Below are 13,876 nucleotides of genomic sequence, written 5' to 3'. Positions count from 1 at the left end.
TCCCTTCAATCCCCTTACCTAATATAAAGTAACTCTATTCTTCCCTATCCTTTCCCTGCCTGCTTATTGCAAATTAGCATCCACATATCAGAGAAAACTTTTGACCTTTGGTTTTTTGGGTTTGACTTATTTAACTTAGCATGATATTCTCTAACGCCATCCATTTACCAGCAATTGCCAGAATTTCATTCTTCTTTAAAACTGAGTAATATTATATATATACATATATATATATAATATATATATACGTATATAATAATATATACATACGTATATATATACATATATATATATATATATATATATATGTAATTTTCTTTATCCATCTGTTGAGGGGCATCTAGGTTGGTACCATAGTTTAGCAATTGTAAATTGAGCTGCTATAAACATTGATATGGCTGTGTCACTGTAGTATGTTGATTTTAAGTCCTTTGGATATCAACTGAGGAGTGATTGAAAGCATTCCCTCTAAAAACTGGAACAAGACAAGTATTCTCTTTCATCACTTTGATTCACCATTGTCCTGGAAACTCTAGCCAGAGCAATTAGACAGAAGAAGGAAATTAAAGTTATACAAATAGGTAAAGGAGAACTCAAACTATTACTATTTGCCAATTATATGATTCTGTATTTGGAAGATCCAAAAAATTCCACCAAAAATCTTCTAGCACTAATAAATGAATTCAGCACAATAGCAGGATATAAAACCAATAGCCATAAATCAAAAATATTCCTAGATATCAGTAATGAATCTACTGAAAGAGAAATAAAGAGCACTACCTCATACATAGTCACCTAAAAAAAATTAAATAAAATATTTGGGAATCAATCTAACAAAAGAGGTGAAAGACCTCTACAATGAAAACTACAGAACACTAAAAAAAGAAATTGAAGAAAACCTTAGAAGATGGAAAGATTTCCCATGCTCCTAGATTGGCAAAATTAATATTGTCAAAATGACCATATTACCAAAAGCACTGCACAAATTTAATGCAATTCCTGTTAAAATTCCAATGACTTTCTTCATAGAACTTTAAAAAGCATTCTTGAAATTTATTTGGAAAAATGAATAGCCAGAGCAACCCATTTCATTCTTAAGATTTTGGAAATTTTCAGATATTATTTCTTTGAAAAGATTGTGCATTCTTTTGTATTTCTGAGCCTTTTTCTATCCCAATAAATTCTAAGTTTGGACTTCTCATGTTGTCCCATATTTCTTGGAAGTTATGTTCATGGTCTCTTAACATCTTTTCTCCATGACCAACTTTATTTTTAAGATTATGTATTTTGTTTTTATTGTCTGAAACTCTATCTTCCAAGTACTCTAGTCTTCTGGTGATTCTTTCCAATGAATATTTAATTTGGTTTATTGATTTTTTTTTCATTTTGAGTATTTCTGCTTTTTTTCCCCAAGAATCTCTATATCTTTATTGAAATGATCTTTTGCTTCCTGTATTTTCTCCTTGAAGTCACTCCTTACATCATCTTTTCCTTGCAGATCAATTTAACTATGAAAATTCTAAATTTCTTCTCTGATATTTCTTCCACTGTTGTCTGAACAGATTGTATTATTGAATTGTATTGATTTGTTTTCGGTGATTTTTTTCCCCTTGCTTCTTCTTGTTGTTTGTGTGTCTTTGCATTTAATAGTATGGTTTTGAGGCAGTAGAGTTTCTTCTCTGTAGACTTATAGTGTCCCTGAAGGTTTCCAGTACCACACAGTTTAGGGGAAGGCAGATAATAACTACAACCAATACAAAAAATTTACAGCATTAAGCCAAATAGTTGCTTCTTTGGCATCTACTATGTTAATCATCATGGTAAACCTAAATCAGTTATTGCCCATTGTAAAAAAACAGTAAGTTTACATAAGTGTTTACAGTTTTAAGTTGTGAATATGGATAGAAAAGAAGTAATGTAGGATGTGGTGATTATGAGGGAAGGGGAGAAAAAATAAAAGTAAATAATAAAGGAAGAGTGATAAATCAACAAATATTGGCTGTTAGCAGAGGAAAAGAGTGAAAGAGAATCAAGGGAAAGAGATGAGAGAAAAAAGTGTATAAAATAAAAATTTCAAAAATAATTTAAAAATAAACATAAAAGTAAAAAAAAAAGAATAAAACTGATCTATTCTAAACAATCATCTTAGTCTTCAAAATACTGATCTATGAGAAATAACTGCCTTCAAAAAATGCTAGGAATGAGAAAAAGAAACAGGTATGAATATGTGTAAGTGTCCATGAACCATTCAGGTCACAATTGAATGAAGAGTAGAAAGAAAAAGGAAAAAAGGAAGAAGGAGGAAGAGGAAGAGGAGGAGGAGGAGGAGGAGGAGGGGAGAAGAGAAAGAAAAAAGGAAGGAGGAGGAGGAGGAAGAGGCAAAGGAAAGGTTCTTGATGAAAAGTTTAAAGAATTGTTTCTCTTGGATTTCAAAAGATTTTCAGTTTCCCTTTTCAGGTGTGTTAGTTGGGGTTGATGGAGTGGGAAGGGAAATCCTGTAAGTGAGACTCCTGGGGGCAGTTTAGGCTCTTTGAATGGTGAATTGGTCTGAAGATTTTATTTTATTTATTTATTTTTTTAATTTTATTTTTATTTTTATTTTTTTTAATTGTAAACAAATGGGATACATGTTGTTTCTCTGTTTGTACATGGAGTAAAGGCATACCATTTGTGTAATCATAAATTTACATAGGATAATGTTGTTTGATTCATTCTGTTATTTTTACCTTTCCCCCACCCTCCCACCCCTCTTTTCCCCTCTATACAGTCCTTCCTTCCTCCATTCTTGCCCCGCTCCCTAACCCTAACTCTAACCCTAACACTAACCCCTCCCACCCCCCATTATGTGTCATCATCCACTTATTGGCGATATCATTCGTCCTTTGTTTTTTTGAGATTGGCTTATCTCACTTAGCATGATATTCTCCAATTTCATCCATTTGCCTGCAAATGCCATAATTTTATCATTCTTTATGGCTGAGTAATATTCCATTGTATATATATACCACAGTTTCTTTATCCATTCATCAATTGAGGGACATCTAGGTTGGTTCCACAATCTGGCTATTGTGAACTGAGCAGCTATGAACATTGATGTGGCTGTATCTCTGTAATATGCTGATTTTAAGTCCTTTGGGTATAGACCAAGGAGTGGGATAGCTGGGTCAAATGGTGGTTCCATTCCAAGTTTTCTAAGGAGTCTCCACACTGCTTTCCAGAGTGACTGCACTAATTTGCAGCCCCACCAGCAATGTATGAGTGTACCTTTCTCCCCACACCCTCGCCAACACCTGTTGTTGCTTGTATTCTTGATAATCGCCATTCTAATTGGGGTGAGATGGAATCTTAGGGTGGTTTTGATTTGCATTTCTCTTATTACTAGAGATGTTGAACATTTTTCCATATGTTTGTTGATTGCTTGTAGATCATCTTCTGTGAAATGTCTATTCATTTCCTTAGCCCATTTGTCGATTGGATTATTTGCATTCTTGGTGTAGAGTTTTTTGAGTTCTTTATAGATTCTGGAGATTAGCGCTCTATCTGAAGTATGATTGGCAAAGATTTTCTCCCACTCTGTAGGTTCTTTCTTTGCATTGCTGATAGTTTCCTTTGCTGAGAGAAAGCTATTTAGTTTGAATCTATCCCAGTTATTGATTCTTGCTTTTATTTCTTGTGCTATGGGAGTCCTGTTAAGGAAGTCTGATCCTAAGCCGACATGTTGAAGATCTGGACCTACTTTTTCTTCTTTAAGATGTATGGTCTCTGGTCTGATTCCGAGGTCCTTAATCCATTTTGAGTTTAGTTTTGCGCATGGTGAGAGATATGGGTTTAGTTTCATTCTGTTGCATATGGATTTCCAATTCTCCCAGCACCATTTGTTGAAGAGGCTATCTTTTCTCCATTGCATATTTTTGGCCCCTTTGTCTAGTATGAGAAAATTGTATTTATTTGGGTTTGTGTCCGTGTCCTCTATTCTGTACCATTGATCCACCTTTCTATTTTGGTACTAATACCATGCCGTTTTTGTTACTATTGCTTTGTAGTAGAGTTGAAGATCTGGTATTGCGATAGCCCCTGCTTCACTCTTTCTGCCAAGGATTGCTTTATCTATTCTGAGTTTTTTTATTAAATCAGCATACGTCCCAGCCCGGGTAGTTGCTGGATCACACTGGGAAACTGTCCCCGAAGAAAAACTCCTGAGTTTCACTCATCAAGTGGAGGGGCCAATTTTTGTTCCTCTCAGTCACTTGTGAACTTCATGTTCTTTTTGATTCTTGGGTTCAGACTCTGAAATCAATCAATTTCTCCCCTGCCCTTTCAAATTCTCAGCAGGCTTGTCTTTCCCAGCCAAGCATGACTCTCTAAGGCAGTCTTTGAAGCAACTGATCTTTCAAGTGGCCATTCTGAAGCAAAAAGTAGGAAGCCAGGTGTGTTTTCCCCTTTATAAAACCTTTTCCATATTTGATTTTCTTCTGGTACTTAGGCACACACTATGCCTTGCAGTGTGGGTTTGCCAAACCTGTTTATTTGGCTTAGACAGTTGTCAGAATTTGTTTCCCCCAACTGCTGTTCCCCAGCATTGGAGGTACAAAATGGTTCCTTCCTCTGATTTCCCTGGTAGCCAGAGAAATGTGGTTTCTTTCCTACACAATAATGTTGTGCAGGACACCTCTCAGGGTAGTTGGGCAGTGCCTTGGTGTCTTTGATCTTTGATCTCTCTGTATCCAGACATTCCTCAGACCTCCTTGCTGAGAACCTGCATGTCTGAATTCTTGGTTTCACACCATAGAGCCACCAGGGAAGCGACCTTCTCTAACCTGCCATTTTAAGTCCTTCTCCTTACTTTTAGATTTTAAATGTTACCTATTTTGTTTTCTAAATTCTACCTGGGAGAACAACCATTAAGATATTACCAATCACTGGCACCCTTTAGTTACAAGGATATAACTTACTGTGTTCTTTTACTTAATAACAGTTAATATTGAATGGAAGAAATTGAAAATTAGGGATTAAGAGGAATAAGGGAATTACTTTGATATATGTGCCTTACTTGAATAGGGCAGCCCTGGATGAAATGACAGAAAAGGTGACATGAAGGTACAGATTATCCGAGGTGGGAGAGATTAGAGAACGAGGGTACAGTAAACAAGGGAAAAGCGTCTGTGATAGAGGCAAGAGGACCGTGACCAGTTCTCTGTACCTACCCTGTCTGGCTCCGTTTTCCCTATGAAACCAAGAAGTAGCAGTATGTTTAACCAGATATATATATATATATATATATATATATATATATATATATATATATATGGTTTCTTCTGCTTTCCCCCATCTTCCTTCCCTTAATTTTTCTCTTCCTTAGCTTTTTAAAACTTTGTTTATTCACTAAATCATTGAGGAGTCCATGTATTAAAATAAAACCTCTCCTCTTTCCTTGAATTCTATTCAACATTTATGTGACTTTTTTTATTTAATTACTTTATTTCTTTAATCACTCATTCATTTCATGGGATACTTGGTCAAGAAAAATTTGGAAGTTATGAAAAAAACAAAAGTAAAACTATGAATATTTCATAAAGCACATTTCTTTCATTTTTAGTTTATAAAAGTATGTTTCAGATATGGTTTGGCTACAATATAGGTGAATAATTGATCATTTTTAATAAGGATAGGGACCCTGAATAGAAAAGTGGTTGGAAAAATTTAGTTTTTGGCATCTTGAGTTTGAGGTAATTCATTCAGGTGAAAATGTCATATAAGCAAGTGAAAATCTGAGTTTAGGGAAAGTAGTTGGGGATGAAGATATGTATTTAGAGTGATTTCAACAAACTTTAAAAAACTTATTTCTTTCAGAGAATTGATTTAGTAAAATTTAACTTCTATTATGGTTAAACACAATAGCTTTTTAAAAATGGTCCATTGTAATTTTTTTTAACATTGTCCTTATTCTCTATTGTCAAATTTCTCTACTGTTTAATTTCTCTATACACAATTATTTCACTTGTGTCTTGTGTCTTTTTGAGTTGATAATTTGTTCTAATGAATAAAATAGTATATTTTAGAGCAAAGAATCCCATCACAAAGAAAGAGAACTAATTAAAACATCCATCAGCTAGTGTGACCTTTTTCAGTTCTGTAGGGAAGGGTTAGCAGTTACTATTTAATTAAAACTCATGAATTAATTATTTGAAAGTCTTTCCTAAACCATGTTCATGATATAATATATAAAACTTTAAAATATTAAGATAATTATTTAACTATAAAAATTATAATTTGCTGATAAGCATAAAGACTAAAACAGAATGATTTAATGAAATAAATAGAGTTGACAACAAAAATATGGACAGGATGTTTGTTAATTAATATTTCATTCCTTTTTCACTTGTCTTTTGATTAACAATTTTAAAAATGACACACTCAATATGAACTAAATTCTATAATGCCCACTTGATGGTTCTTAATGCTCCTAAGTTTGAGGTAAGTCAGAATTCAGCTTGCTCCATATCATCTAGAAATATATAAACTATTTCAGAGATTCAAGTTTTGAAATCCTGTATTCATCATCTTTATGTCCAAATAAGTTTTTTCCCCACACCATTTAGAATCCAACTTTGTTGTTTACCTGTCAGATATTATACTACTATTTTAAGTTTCTGAACTGTTTATTCTTCTTGCCAATAGGGGGACATTGATTATACCTTATTAAATAATTTATTGACTATCTCACTGAAATTATTATGTCTGCAATCATTCATAAATATTTTAGTAGAATCAAAATTTCTTGTTACGTGTAAAAAATAAGGACAATAATAAAAGCATAAAGTAAGAATCATAAACAAGTCCTAGAATGGTTAGGCTGTCTCCAAATATCTTAAGTATGAAATGTGTCTGTTTTGTACTTTTGCTGTCATTCCATACATTTCCAAACATGCTACAGAGGACAGAAAATGTGTTCAAGACAAGCTTAACAGTACTAACAAATTCTGTCCCTGCTTTCACAATTTTTTTCTCCTGTTTAAGAAGACTGAGAAGATGCTGATACTAACCAACACACAGTTGATGAGCTTTCTGAACATTAGCATTTCAAAATAATTATACTATAGAATTAAAAATTTCAGCATACCAAATTTTTAAAAACTTATGAGATTAAATGTTCAAATAATAAAGAAAAATCACATAAATCTATTGATACTTAGCAATCACATGAAAATGGACAGTTTGTGAAATTTATTTAATATAAAATACATTTATGTTTTAAAAAGAATAATATCAAACTAAATATTTGAGTTTATTCCATGTATCTAATATTTCTATTTAAGGACAAATTTCAAAATAAAATTTTACATTTTGATTACGTTCTTTCCATTAGAATTTTTTCATTAGGAAGAATTTGGGGTTTTTTCAGTTATATACTTTTTATTTGAAAAATATATCTGTTAATATCAGTTGTTTTTAATGAATAATAGACAACTAGGCTAATCACATAATATGTTTCAGTAATTTCCTGTCACTTTTTTTAAAGGATGTAAAATAATTTCTCCCAATGCAGGATCTCTTTATGTGGTATTTTACTCTCTATCATTCCCTTCTGTATTTTTTTTGACATTCAGAGAATTTATCTCCATTATGCAAAATGAGTTGCTCTATTTAGCAATATTGAAAGAAAAAGGGAACTAAAGATTCCAAATGAATTTTATAAAAATAGCAATTCAATCTGCATATTTTTGTAGGGAACCCATGGAAAAATGAGGACAAATAGGAGATGATCCTTCACAGTTTTGGAAGGTATTCTAGTGGCATATTAGAAGGGAGAAAGGACTGAATGTTAAGAGGGATGAGAGTTGTGTTGGTGTTTAATTGCTTTGGGCATGAATCCTAAGGATATAGATGAATGAAGGTTGTCCAAAACATTCCCTCTCATGCATCTGAGTTATTCTGCATCTCTGAAACTGTGGTGAGACATAAATTTTGAGTTCTAAAATCAGAGAGACTGGGGGGAACCCCTAAGTATTCACATTATCTGAAACAAAGCAGAGTCAATTGGCAAACATCCCATATTAATTCTGCCAAACAATTATGATCATGAAAAGTTTTTACCCAGCCAGATGATAAATCATAAGTAATAATGAATGACTCGTTATTTCTAATTTCACATGTATACAGAGTCATTGATTTTTCTTCTTCATTTAGTGTCCTGCACTGTTTTTAAGAACATATATATATATATATATGTCACTTTGGATTGTATTTTTGGGTGAACTTTACGAAAGGTCTTAAAATTCCTCAACATCAAACGAATTATTTCATTAAAAAAATGGATTTTCTAATAAAGTCTTAGAATGAGAAATAATATTTAGTTAAAGCAATGTATCAGTTTCTTTTAATATTTTCCTTAAAAGTGTCAGGAATTTTAAGTTGATTAGTAAATTTTTCATAGACTATAAATCAAACCCTTACTTATAGTTTATTTTTAAATGCTTAGTAGTGTTACCTGTTTTTGTTATTATGTAATTCCATATTGTCCTGTTATTTTTATTTTGGGAAAGAATAAAACCATGAGGATCAGATTGGATGTTCCAAGGAAATAGCATTGGGAATCAGCTGCTGTGGAAAATAGTTTTCCTGGAATCTGTCATTCAGCAGCTAAGTAAGCTTAGGTACCCTGTTGACCTCACTTCCTCTATCTGCACATGAAAAATTTATGTAAAACTAACACTGAATGTCTGCTCTGTACCCAGGGTATTATTGTCAATCTTTACAATAGTACCACAAAACTGGGCATTAGTGTACCCATTTTATAGGCAAAGAAACTGAATCTCAGAAAGTTATGCAACTTGCCCAAGGTCACACAGCTAATGAATGAGCGTTGGGGTTACAGACTGAAAGACCTGTAGAGAGAAGGAAAAGTTTATTTTGGCTCATGATTTCAGAGATTCAGTCCATGGTGAGCTGACTCTGTAGCACTGGTCCCAAGATGAGAGAGAACATCATGGAGGAAGGCTGTGGAGGGAGAAAGCTACTCAGGACATGGCAACAGGAGTAGAGAGAGTTCTGCTCACCAAGAACAAACCATACCTATCTATAGTTACTGCCCAGTTAATCTGCATTGGTGGATGAATCTACTTAGTAGTTAAACCTGTCATAATCTAATCATTTCAACTCTGAAAATTCTTTCATTGTCCCACCTATAAGCTTTTAGGGGACATCTCATATCTAAATGATAATAAAAACCCATCTAGATAGAAAGTCTATATGTTTTAGTCCATGAATTTGTAATTATCTGAATTACTTAAATTACACTTTGAGTTTCTGTCCTGACCATATCTCTGCTTTTTTACATAGCACCCCCTTTTTAATGTCTGAAAATTCTTCTGAAAATCTAAAACTGATTTTAACTGACCACATTTTTGACAGTTGCTCCTTAACAAATTTCTCTGAGTTTTCAGTATTTCATGACAGATTATAAGATAAATGAACTACATGCATTCTTTCAAATTGGAGGTAGTCGATTCCTATCCACATATAATTGTTAAAATTATTGAAAAACAGTGCCCTCATACCTCTCAATGTTAAGAATCTCTTCAGCATCACATTTTACATCTGCTTTCTAACCTATGTTGTATAATTTCAGGTGTTTAATCGGGTTTCATCAGAAGTCTGTCTGTCCATGGATTGCTCTAAAGAAATAAAAGATTTAAAAGAAAAAGTATACCTCATGAATCATCTCCTGTAGGGTGCCTTGTTCTTTTTGTAAATGATATAAATTTATAGTGTCCTTGTTTATCACCCAATCCAATGCTAGCTTATCCCTTTTAAAATATAATACCATTGCTCTCACATTTTCTTTTAGATTCTGAGTTTTAACTATGTAAAAATGTATTCATGCTTAGAGAAATAAAGTTAAATTATTGCAACAATGTGGCAACAATCAAAAGCAGCTTCAATGGTTTAGCAAGATATACATTAATTTCCCCAGAGGTTAAAAATGCTTAACAGTTATAAATGAAGTAGTTAGTCCCTTTAGAATCAGGGAAATAATAACAAACCATTTTAATTATTTTCAAAAATTCAGCCTTCAGCATTCTCATTTTATTACTTCCAATGACTTCGCTTCCTTTGGGAGGTTACATCCTAGGCAAATATTATGGAAACCGCATCTGTGCTTCATCTTGTTCCTCCATACTTTTTATCTAAGGATTATGGAATTTACAAATTGACCTTGATATAATTTGATAAAATTAGCATATTATGATAGCCTTTTCTTTGTTCTGTAGGTTTGACATCTGTCTTATAAATCTTCATAAGTTAGCTCTGAAAGTTAAGAAGTGGGGAAGGTGGGATGGGACTGGAGTGAGGTAGAATATGCTCACCGGTATCATAAAACTCTGAAATTATATTTATTAGGCTTTTTGGATGCTAAACCAGAGAGTTAGACTCAACATTATCTTCCCGAGCTTTATACTCATCTGATGTTATCAGAAATAAAATTGATAATTTTATCCATTAAAATAAACAAAACTTGATATGGAAATATTAATTGAAAGAAAAAGACTGACTTTTTTGCATCAATAGTGTGTAATGGTAAAATTTTCTAATAGTTGAGTTGACACATTTTTATTTTTTAAAAATTGATTTATTAAAAAGTACATTGAACAACAATGTATGACTGTATTTCTTTGGAGAAATTAAAGTATTTCAGGTTTAGTTATTCTAAAACCCAAATATATTCCTTCTTAAGGAGAAACCATTATCAGCCTAGTATATGTCCTCTAGACATTTGTTTATACACATACACCTACATATACAATGTATAGTGTTATTTTATGTATGTTTTACATAAGTACTATCATAGCATATGTTGTTGATCATCTTTCAAGAACGATTTTCAAGAGTTCCCCATTTAACAACTCTAGTTAAAAATAGCTCCATACCACCATTTCTATCTCGGGCAAAACTGGGAAGAAAATGACATTTTGCCATGCCTTTTGTTAGTTTGTTCATTATTTCGGCTTTGTTACAGTTAAAAGAACTTCTAATAACTGGTAAGACAGTGGTGAAAATATTTTGGGGAACATGAGGACTGTTCTGTGTCCTTGAGTCCCTCTTATTAAATGGTTCCTGCTCATGCTGTGAGCCGTGAAGTCAGCTCTCCCAGAGAATATTTTGAAAGGAAAAAGTGTAGGTTTATGACATACCTCACACTTGATTATGAAATAGCTTATCAGAGTTCTAATTTGTAAACTGAAATTATAGTCTTCTCTGTTCAGCCAGGAGCAAGGTGAAGCAAGGTTAAGGTATTAATTTCACAACATTTCCAGGAAAAAAGGAGACAGGTTATTTGCTCTGAGAACATACACGAAATCATGTACTATTATTGCTACTGTTATATGATAGTAATGATTGTAACATGGCTATAGAGTCTACAGACCCTAAAAATTATCAGAAACTACTGCAGGATGGAAGAAACCATTGTATCACACACCACAGTCATAGCCCAGAGAAGAGGCTGCTGGGTCCCTTCCAGGTTTTTGGCCCCTCTGGGGTTATTTTGGATTCTAGCATGAAGCGTTTTGACTGCTAGCAATATGGGCCTTTGTGGTTTTAAATTCATCACCCTATGCTGCTTTCTGACTTAAAGAATATGCACATACTTATTAAGAACCAGATATGATGGTAGCCATTTTGTATGCTTTGTGTTTAATAAACTTGTCAGATTTAAATAGGTAAATATTAGAATACTCATTCTGTGGGTGAGGCAATTGAAGTTTGGTGCTGCCTAAAGTGGTTGCTTTATAATTGACACTGAGATGGACTTAACTCCAGTGTGTCTTTTCCACTATACCCTGTAGCTCTTTGTATGTCCCTGTGTTTAATCAATATTGTGTAGATATTTTATAAGCAGTTTGTATAATATTATGGATTTTCAGTTTTAGTATCATTTTTTAGAAAATTAAAAACACAAGCCACAGAGTATTCATAATTAGGTATGCTTTGCAAACATAATTTGCCATTTTAGAAATTCTGCCAGCCAAAACTCACTTAAATACTTGTAGATAGAAATTTTCTTTTCACTAAATTATCTATTAGCTAAAATAACTAATATCAATAAGCTCTCAAATAATCAAGTCTGTTCACTGACTAAACTTGTTTCTCACTCTCAAATTTTAAAGTAACAAAAATCCTGAGTTCTTTTGAGGATTACATGAAGCATTTCTATGGGTTAAACACCCTACCAGAGGCTTTTTCCAAAAATATAATACATTCTCAGGGTTTGACTTTACAGTAACTTTTAGAGTTGCAAAATTAATTGTTATTACCCCAAGTAGTTTTCCTGTTAAGTAAGGTATTTGTATGAGATAACATTTATGTACACCTTTTATATAGTATTTAATGAAAACACAGGGATCTCAGAATGACCTGTTTTTGTGTTTATTCTCAGTCAGTATATTTACTCTGTATTGATACTCGAACTCATTGAAGCAAAATTTGTTGTTAGAAGATAAGATTGACTTTTGTTATTTTGTATCTTGCTTTTCCTAAGCATTTGTTACAGGAAGATGCTATTTTGAATTTAACAAGTATCTTAAGGTCATTATACATATTTATGCTTAGAAAATTAAGTAAACAAAAAACCTGGAGAGTTTATTTGAAAATTGATTAAGTCTTGAATTTTGACCACTGAATAACATTTAAGCATGTATACCAGGTGAGATACCTCTGTTATTTAATGTGATTCATATTATTGATAGTGGAGCCATGTTAGTGATTTGGGTGATTCTATTTTAACCACTGTGGGAGATATATCATTTAGATTTCAAGACTTTATATATGTGCTTGATTTGTCCACAAAAAACTATCCTGTGGGTGTTTGTGAGGTGGTTTAGGGTTGGCATTTGATGTTCTTGTGGCTGATATCTCAGAAATATTGACAAGATCTTCTGTGTGTGTGAATTTCTTGGATTGAAAGAATTGTCAAAGTAATGTTATAAGCTGATTAGTTTATCCAGTGATTCAAATTTATAGAATGAATTCCCATGTAGTCACTTGCAGTACCATTAAATCTATCATCACCTTTATAGTCCATCTTTTTGCCTGTTTCACTTGTTTATCTACCTGCTAGCTAATCTTCATTTATACAATATTCTTCAAAGAATGTTGTTTTTATGGATGAGGCATTTTCAAATAGGATAAATTCTTCTATGTCTAGGAAGTTAACAACAGCATTTTCATTTTGTTTTATAGAGCATCAGGGCATCGGGCCTTATCCTGTTGGAAACCATCCTTTTTGGGTCTCTGCTTCTATACTTTCCGGTAAGTAACAATTATATTGTTAAAGTAGCCATTTATTTTTTGTTTTGCTGATATTTTATGTATGTGTGTTAGTCAACTTTTTATTGTGGTGACCAAATACATGAATGACTTAGAAAAGCTTACTTGAATCTCTTGATTTCAGAAATCTCCATCCATGGTTAGCTAATCCATTGCTTTGGAGCCAAGATGAGGCAGAACCTCATGAGGGAAGGGCATGGCAGAGGAAAAACTGTTCAATGATGACATCTGGGAGGCAGAAAGCATGAGCCAGGACAGAGATATGGTCCAAGGGCCTAGTGATCTGCTTTCTCCATTCATGCCCTACTTACCTACAGTCACAACTCAGAAGTCCATTCACATTAGTAATCCAACAAATGGATTAACCCACTGATAAGGTTACAGCTCTCATAATCCAGTCTTTTTACCTTCTGAACCTTGCTACACTGCTTAACATATGAGCTCTTTAGGGAACAATTTTAGATTCAAATCATAGCAATGTGTGTTCACACATGCACACACACAAATATATATGTATAATTATATATAAATATATAATGCATATGTATGT

General features: G+C 33.0%; 1 protein-coding gene across 1 annotated transcript in view; it reads left to right on the top strand.

Annotated features, from left to right (window-relative positions):
- Positions 1–13,876, top strand: part of Gpr158 (G protein-coupled receptor 158) — a 465,699-nt gene that overhangs the window by 307,110 nt on the left and 144,713 nt on the right. Inside the window, exon 5 of the mRNA XM_047521161.1 lies at positions 13,240–13,308. Within this exon, the coding sequence (XP_047377117.1) occupies positions 13,240–13,308 (69 nt within the window). The remainder of the gene's footprint in view (positions 1–13,239; positions 13,309–13,876) is intronic.

The sequence above is a fragment of the Sciurus carolinensis genome, chromosome 12 (assembly GCF_902686445.1).
Source record: "Sciurus carolinensis chromosome 12, mSciCar1.2, whole genome shotgun sequence".
NCBI classification, from domain to species: domain Eukaryota; kingdom Metazoa; phylum Chordata; class Mammalia; order Rodentia; family Sciuridae; genus Sciurus; species Sciurus carolinensis.
This window is presented reverse-complemented; position numbering and strand designations above follow the sequence as displayed.